Raw genomic sequence first — 8,953 nt, 5'->3', positions numbered from 1 at the left:
TACCAAATAACTATATATCAGTAAATGGTAATGTAGCTGCTGAAATACTATTTGCTGAATGCAAAACTTGTAAAGCCAGTATAATTTTCTTATCAGAAATTAAATCTAGGCAGGGACTGAGTTTTAGTCACTACGGCTTTCTCTCAATAATAGCACTGATGACAACTGGAAAGGTGTTACCTTATGATAGTTGATACAAGTCCTCTCATATTCACTGGTGTTTACTGATCTAAATTGAAGATTTGGCTCTTCCAGATTTCCATCAGCTTTCAGAAACAGAGGCAGGTGTTTAGTCTGTTCAGAATTTGATTGCTGCAAGCAGATGCAGCTCTCCCTCTACTTCCATATAACATCTGTTCAATAAAACAGTTCAGACCTTCCACCAGGCTTTAGAAGGTCAGCATTGCTTTACAGTATTTATTTATGTACAGAGACCAATTGAACTATTACATTTGGAGCTTAGTTTGGTTCTAGGAAACCCTCTTTTTGTGAAAATAGTTTTTACTCATGGTGGGAGTAGAAGAGTAGATGGTTATCAATTTCAGCTCCTTGAATGCTGTAGCTGTAAAGTGTACTCTGTTAAGTGAAGACTCACTTAGATCTATCCATTTTTATATTTCATCTTCAAATTGCTTCAGCAGTTCACAGACAACAAGCTACTGAGAGTGCTTTGATGCTGAAATTGCAGCTGCTTTTGAATTTCCAAGATGGACAGGATAGGAATAAGTGGTTGGTTCAGTCAGTTATGCCTTCAGTACTGGTGCTACTGGCACACTCGCATACTCTTGCCCTAGGAAGGGCACACAAGATTTTTTCACAGTTCAGCATATAATAACTGAGAATTATTTTCATCAGCAATCAATCTGCTATATCATGTATTTGAAGCCATAATTATTTCTTTTAGTTTGTCAAACTCCATTTTATGTATAATGATCTCCATCTTGCACGCAGCTATCTGAACCTACCCCTAGGCTCTCTTAACATCTGTTGCAGATCATGATGTTGGCAGCCACTGCTATATATCAGGAAAATAAGGCAACATGGAGCCACAAAAAGGAATTTGACTGAAAATACGTCGTCAGTTTTTTTTATCACAAATCAACAGATCTTGAGAAAATACTTTTGCATACAAAATCCCTCTCATTCATTGGCTGGACTCAGTTTTCACCTCAGTTTTCATGTATTTTACAACAGGTTAGCAAAAAGCAGCTTTGAATTTCTTGTAAGGTTCACAGTATGTTGCCACTGAAGACTATGCACTGTGCTGTTATAGTTTCCATTCTGCAGCTAAGGTTCAGTGCAGTGAGCTATGCTTGGATGACCTGTTATAAATCATTAACAAGAACTTGTTTTTATGGGTATTTCTGGTGAGAGACCTTTACGGTCACCTGGAATGAACTGCTGTGAATTTAGCAGATGAATCATTTTCTTCCACATCTCCTGAGGAGAGTTATTGGGTATAAAGACATTAATAGGAGTTGTCTGTATTGTTGATCTTCTAAAGTTATAATTACAGCAACACCCTCTTTAAGGCCTGCTCTGTTAATGTGAAGAGAACTGTCTGAATACAGCCAAAATCAGAGGGGTTGTTTAACGTGTTGAACTCGTGAACTCATATTCATTAGTCTAGATCTTTAATCACTTTAGTTCTGCACAGACTCAGTGCCCAGTACTGGAAAGCCTAAAGCTGCCTGCTGAATCCCAGGTGCAAGTGCGTCATCCCTGTGGAAATCACTGTGGGATCACAGGGATCACTCTGTGGAATATGAGACCCACGTAGGAGATCTGTACAGCCAGCTTCAGGCACTGTGTGATTATGTTTGTTTTTTGTGGTTTACTGTCTACCACACCAGGTGCCTAAGCAGAACCAAACCAGTTTTCTTCTGTAGATCATAAGACTGCTAAGAATTACTAAATATGCTAAAGCACTCAACAGTGTAGAAGATTTCCTATACCTACGATCTCAACCACTTCTTCTTAATGACTTCTTAGGTATGTACTGTTAGGTAATTTTTTCATCCTCAGACAATAGGATGACCACTGGTCTTAGGCCCACTGAGGTGGTGTGGATCTTGTAGGCTGACACAGTTATTGAAGGATAAATGCAGAAAGGAAACAGCCAACAAGGAACTGAGAATATACATAGGTTTCAGCCATAGGGTCAGTTTGCACTTGTAACATGTGCAATGATTATAACTGAGGATATGTCTGATGGAAAAAATGATTTTCCTTGTTAATTGCAGCGTGAGATGGGTTAAAGTAGAGAAAGATACTTTAAAATGGAATCTCCAAGAAGGAAAACAAAAACATCTATTTAAAAAATCGGAGCTTCTTTTAGACCCATTGTGTTTTTAAACAGACAGCTGCATTTATCAGCTATTCCTTAGTTCACTGAAGCAAACTCCAGGACTATGTGTCTGAAGCAACATCTTTTGTTGCTTCCTTTGAATTCTGTCAAGTATGCATTTGGCTATCTTGCACTGCTCTGGCAGAAGACCAATATTGCACTGCCGTCCCTCTTTCCGGAGTTACTTTAACTAATGAACTTGTGGTTCCAATTATTTTGCTGAATCTATTTTATTGTAACATATATTCTTAATTTTCACTTATATTAACCTTTATTTACATCATTTAAACAAAGTTTAAGGTTAAGCATTAAGTCAATGGCTTGTTTTTGTTGTAATTTATTCCTCTATAAAGTATGAGTAAGTTCACTGACTTGACATATTTACAACGTTATAAAATGAGACTACATACAGGAATAATCAGTGGAGACTTAACAATCTGCCAATGGACTTTGAATTCCCTGTTTGTGACATCCTTCAGTCCCAAGAGCAAAGACACTGAAGTCTTGAGGTCTTGTGACAGAATTTGTGCTGGATCCACGTTCTGCCTCTGTTCTCTTGTTATTTGCACACGTTGCAAATCACTGCAGCAGACTTTACCAGAGTGTCGTTGCCAACAGCCTCATAATTCCATGTCCATCTGAGATTTTTTTTTTTTTTTTTCAGAAATGTGTATGATACCAATTACCAGTCTAGATGACAGAAATCATAAATATCAGTTAGTTTCCAAATTTCCTTCACATTGGCATTTTGGTGCTGTGATGCTTTGAGAAGTTTGATACATGTCAAAAAGTGTACCGTTTGTGCTCAACATGAAGGGAAGAGGGCTGTTATTTCCACCAGAACCATTTTTCCCCCCTGCTAGGAAAGAAAGTGAGTATTAAAAGGATGATAATTATAAAAATTATTTTCTTTGAAACTGAAGACTTGTCCAAATTACAGCTGATAGTTTCTCACTGCCTCCTGCAGCGAGACTGGAACATTCTCAAAAACTAAGAAAATACTTGTAGAGGAAATTAAAATTAAGATTTAGGACAATTATTTCATTAGAAGCCATGTGTAAAGGGCTACAGGAGCCTTCCAATTCAAGGGGGCAGGCTGTAAGAAACTGAATGTTTAGAATTTTATACTGTAAATTTTACAATTATTTATTTAAAAAAATGTGGAAGTGGATTTTTTTTTTCCCCCACTCAGAAAGGGTAATGCTTCAGACAGATGTTTTAACATATTTAGGAGGTCATTTATTTCTAAAACAACTGAATTAGAACCACCTACACCCACAACCAACATAATGTTAGTTACCACTTGCTTTAAGATGGACGAACTTTCTTCCTCAAGAAATCTTGAAGTAGAGCACCAGTCTTGGGTAGGGTGAATGTTGTAAGGCAAGACGCTTATGGCTTATGACTATGAATGTAGTTGTGGCCTTCTTCTCAATATTATAAGGGTTGTAATAGCTATCACATAATGTAATACTAAATAATGTAATAAACAGTAATCATCAGCACAGTAATAGTTGGTATCAGAACTGCTGCTTCTCATCTCTGTAAGGGAACTGAGGGTCTGCAGGTGTCTCTGCATACTATTTGGGAGAAAATACTAACTTTTCAGCAGTGACCACTGTGGATTTCCATCCTCAGCAGGAAGTTGGCTGATTTATAAGCCAGCTGTTTCAGTTCACTGTGTCTGGACCCTTTATTCCTCAGCAGTCCTGAGCTGTGAGTCTCAGCAGTGCTCAGTGGTATAACATATAGCTCGTAGGCTCAGCACTGGTTAATTAAGCGTTGTGCAAGTCCCTCTGCATAGCTGCAGAAGAAACGGGAATGGAATACTGCTCTTTATTTCTGCCTGTGTTGCAGTAACTGGTAAGACACCAATTGTCAGTTACTACTGAGCTGTATCTGACTCCCCTCCCGGTCAGTAGAGCCTTTCTTTTTAGCTGCTTCAGTGCTCATTTAGGAATTGACAGACCTGATACGTACCAAATAACATCCAGCAAACCCTGTAGGGCTTTATTAGCACTGAAAATCAACGACTTATCTTGAGGCAGCAGGCCCAGCAAATAATCTGTTGCTTGCAACAGCACAGGACATCGTCACAGCTCTGGGGTCTTGGTTCCAGCTATGAGGCCTGGCAGAGTACACAGAGATTCACTTCACCAACAACAAAAGCAACATGAGCACGTCCCACTTCAAACAAGCAAACAAACCAGTCCCTGTCAGACATCTGTTTCTGCTTTCTTCACTGTGTCCTCAGAGACTATGGAATAAAACTTCAGATCTTTGTCCTTCTTTCCACTGGCTTGAGCATAGCACATCTTGGTGATAAACTCCGAGGTCAGCAGTTCTGTTCTTCGTGCCCAATGAGACTTTCGACCAGAAGCACGAAGCTCGTCTGTGCAGGGGACAGAGTGCCAGGCCACAGAGCTAAGCAGTGTGAATCTCACCACCTTAAACTCTGCAGGCACACTACTTTTAAACACTTATTTCTCCATAAACATCCATAAACTTGTACTTTGAAGGAAATCCATCCGAAGCAAATTGCTGTCAAAGTAAGACACTTTATGCATAAACAGTTCCCTCTCTGGGGAAGGGAAAACATCTTCACACAAATGTCCTCAGGCACCTCAGTGATGACAATGCTGAAAGCAAACCTAGCAGAGATAAATGGCTGCCACCACAGAGAGCTTCGTGGCTTTCGTGCATCTACATTGCTTTAAATGTCTGGAGATCTGGACTTTAACCTCTGGCATAAGCTGACGAACGGGCAGATTCTCCCCAAGTTTTAGTGCCAGCTGACGTAACCCAGAGCAGCTGTGCCAGAGGAGCTCTACAGCGCACAGGCACTCAGCCTTGGCACACCATCCTCTAAGCAACCACGAGATAAAGCATAAGTGCAAAAACCTGCTAGCTCAGCATTTTTGTGAATGGAGAAGTACCTTCCCCCTCTGGCTGTGTTCACAAAATAAGGACTCGTTGGCCCACCCCTCCCTGCTGGCTGTACCACTGCCTCCAGCTCTGGGGTGACTGGTGCTTGGCACGACCCGAAATTCAGCCCTCGCGCCTGGCACTCCTCGCTGTTCCGCCTGACAAAACGCTTCTGTTCGCAACTAGTTAACCCAGAAATATTTTGGCTACTTTTGCTGGAGGGGTTTGCTTTGCTTGCAAGGTCGCTTGGAGTGAGCTCCCTGAACTTTGAACCGTGTCTGCACAGCGAGATAAACAAGAGCAGTATAAATACCGCAGCCCTGCTCCCCACCACGCTTTCCTCCGCGGCGCAGCGGAGCGGCGCTGCCAAGGCGAGTGGGGAGGAAGGGGTAAGTCTGCTGTTTTCACTTCGACTAGAGCGCCGGGACTTCAGATTTGGCAGGGTGTCTGCTTGTTTCCCCGGCTGAAAAGGCCAACGGTGGAAATTTCCATTGGAAAATGAAAAGCGAAGGGAAGTGTTAAGTGGGAGCGCGGCTCCCATCTGGAGGCTGCAGAGGCAGAGCAGCATCGCCAGATGCCCCAGGAGCTTCGCGCCCTCCTAGTGGAGCCCTGTGAAGGTGGACGGCGTCCCAGACGTGTGGGAAGAGTGAACAGCTGGCTCTGCTGATGCTTCTTGGGCCAGTATCTCATCCTCAAAGTGCTGTACCCAAAAACAGTTTTGGTACAACTGCAGGCAGGGAACGTGGGGACAGCAGGATTTCTCAACATGATGCTGGCGCTGCAGCAGCTGGCTCTTGTTTGAAAAGATCAGTAATTAAAAGTTTGGTGTTATTTATTTATTTCTGAATATGACAAGATTGGTGAAAAGCCTACCCTTTATCAGAATTTACTGTGTCCAAAACATCCTGTGTTTACTATCAGACTCTGATGTGAGTGCTGAATTCACAATATTCCACAGCCTCGGATGTGTTTGGGAGCAGTTTTAAAACTTTATTTGAGACTTTTCTGCACACATTAACCCAAAATTATTATGTTATTGGACTAGAGGGATAACTACAGAATTTCTTGTATGTTTTGATTTTCATAAACATTAAATGGACTTAGTGTGGGCAGGAGTTTTTGTAAGATAGGGCAAATCTGAAACTTGAGTTTTCATTTCCTGCTTTTGCAAAATTGTTTCTATTCCTGTATTCTTTAGAGATTTTTCAACTGGATCCAAATGCTACAAGCTGACTTTTAAAAAACTTTGTCTTTTTTTCTTTTTTTCTTTTCTTTTCTTTTCTTTTCTTTTCTTTTCTTTTCTTTTCTTTTCTTTTCTTTTCTTTTCTTTTCTTTTCTTTTCTTTTCTTTTCTTTTCTTTTCTTTTCTTTTCTTTTCTTTTCTTTTCTTTTCTTTTCTTTTCTTTTCTTTTCTTTTCTTTTCTTTTCTTTTCTTTTCTTTTCTTTTCTTTTCTTTTCTTTTCTTTTCTTTTTTTCTTCTCTTCTCTTCTCTTCTCTTCTCTTCTCTTCTCTTCTCTTCTCTTCTCTTCTCTTCTCTTCTCTTCTCTTCTCTTCTCTTCTCTTCTCTTCTCTTCTCTTCTCTTCTCTTCTCTTCTCTTCTCTTCTCTTCTCTTCTCTTCTCTTCTCTTCTCTTCTCTTCTCTTCTCTTCTCTTCTCTTCTCTTCTCTTCTCTTCTCTTCTCTTCTCTTCTCTTCTCTTCTCTTCTCTTCTCTTCTCTTCTCTTCTCTTCTCTTCTCTTCTCTTCTCTTCTCTCTTCTCTTCTCTTCTCCTTTTCTCTTTCTTTTTCTCTTTCTTTTCTGTTTTCTTTTTCTTTATCTCTTTCTTTTCTGTTTTCTTTTTCCTGCCAGGAACTGTAATGCTTGCTATGTATCAAAATACTCTGGTGGTGCAATTTCTTGTAAATAAGTGGACTTGCCATTGAGTAGGTTGGATTCATACCCAAGTCTGGAGTGAACTGGCCTGGATTCTTACTAGTGTAAACTGGCTCAGCACCACTGAGTTCAAAAAATGGGAAATGGGGCTGTTCAGTAGCATTAAAAGAAATTTCAGTTATTCTGAAAAATTTTTCAACAACAACAAAAAATTAATTAATTACTTAAAAAAATACTTAATGTAGGAGAACTCAACTGCAAAATGAAAGAAATATGATTAAGGAGCCAACAGTAGTTCAATTTTATGCTCTTTTACTTCATTTATTTATTTATTTTAACTAAACTGAATGGAATGAGTATCCTGCTGTGTTTTGTTGTGGGAATTTCAGTGTCTGAACTTCGTTTAGGCATTGATCTCATTTTGTTTATTTTCTCTCTTTTCAGATAAAGCCCAGCCATGTGGGCAGGGCTGGGGCTAGTTCTGGTTCTCTGTCTCCTCCCAGGAGGAGGGACAGAGACCCAGAACTGCCAGGAGCCCCCCGAATGGCGGGTCGGGGAGGAGAACCCGATGCTGAACTCGAGGGGCTCGGTGACGGTGGTGGCTCTCCTCCAGGCTAGCTGATACCTGTGCCTGCTGCAGGCTTCCAGGTGAGTGTAAATCTCTTTCCCATCTTTCGTTAAACCATGAGTGGTTGATTTTTTAAAGCCATCTGAGGATAATTCATGTGCCCAACTACAGATGCACTCAGTGAACACTAGCTTCCTCAAAAGCCCCTGGCAATCCCAGCTGGTGTGTGTGCCCTGGTGTAGGAGTGCTCTGCACCGGTGGCAAAGATTCTTCAGCTCTTAGCGTCATCCTGACTAACAGATCATGTTCTCCAGATGGTATTTACAGCATCAGATCAGATCAATTTGACATCGGTGAAACCCAAAACACACAGAAAGCCAACAGAAACAGTTCCTCAAGAGAGATGCTTCAGCTAGGAGCAGATAATTAATATAGTAGGATGCTGAAGCCAAAAAAAATAATTCTGTGACTTGGCTAGAACATCTGAAACAGTCCAGTTATCACTCATTTTTTATGTAAAATCTGTAGGGGGAATGGCAAATCAAAATGCAAGTTTTTAATGTTCTTTCACAGCCTCTATTCAGAGGTTCTAGATACAAAAAATAAAAAAAAAATCCAGAAGATACAGTAAGAACTAGCCTTGCAAAAAATGATGAAGAGTTTAAGGGAATATCTGTTATATTTTCATACAAGTCCTGAGATGTTGGTGTGCGCTGGTTTCTTGAACCTACCTCAGTAGAAATAACTAGGTAGCATGACAGTAACAGGAGCAAGGAAATAACTTTAAGTTGACCCAAACAGGAATTACATACAACCCTTGTCTTGGATTCATTTAGTGGTTGTGAAATCAGTTTGGCTTAAAAATTCATACTTCTGGTTTCATGGCTTGATTTTGATCACTGTAATAACATATGCGTTTTCCCCTCTAGGCTGCTTAAGTTCATATTATGATAGTCTTTGCAAATTTTTCAAGAGCTGGATTTTGAAACAATGGGAAATTTCTACCTCCATCGAAGTCAAAAATGAGCTTTGTGGTTGGCTTTCAAGGTAGTTGGACTTGATTCCATGCATTTTAGAAAGGCTGTATTCTTTCAAGTTCTGGAGTATCTCCTGGAAATGAAAAAATTAAAATGTTTTATAGAGTAATGCATATGGAGTGATCCTGATCGAATGAACGAAAACATTGTATAGCAAGAAAGCAGCTTTCTGTACTAGGTAGCAAGGAAGAAGGGGTTTGTGATGG

At 40.2% G+C, this 8,953-nt stretch overlaps 1 protein-coding gene across 2 annotated transcripts in view; it reads left to right on the top strand.

The window, feature by feature from the left end:
- Positions 1-5,463: 5,463 nt before the first annotated feature.
- The window catches only part of SELENOP (selenoprotein P), a 9,900-nt gene continuing 6,410 nt past the window's right edge, over positions 5,464-8,953 (top strand). Inside the window, exons 1-2 of one of the 2 annotated variants that reach the window (XM_072030994.1) lie at positions 5,464-5,661; positions 7,587-7,790. In XM_072030994.1, the coding sequence (XP_071887095.1) occupies positions 7,600-7,790 (191 nt within the window). In that variant the 5' untranslated portion in view covers positions 5,464-5,661; positions 7,587-7,599. The remainder of the gene's footprint in view (positions 5,662-7,586; positions 7,791-8,953) is intronic. The other variant, XM_038170618.2, reaches the window with a different exon arrangement.

Source organism: Anas platyrhynchos, chromosome Z, assembly GCF_047663525.1.
Source record: "Anas platyrhynchos isolate ZD024472 breed Pekin duck chromosome Z, IASCAAS_PekinDuck_T2T, whole genome shotgun sequence".
Taxonomy (NCBI): domain Eukaryota; kingdom Metazoa; phylum Chordata; class Aves; order Anseriformes; family Anatidae; genus Anas; species Anas platyrhynchos.
This window is presented reverse-complemented; position numbering and strand designations above follow the sequence as displayed.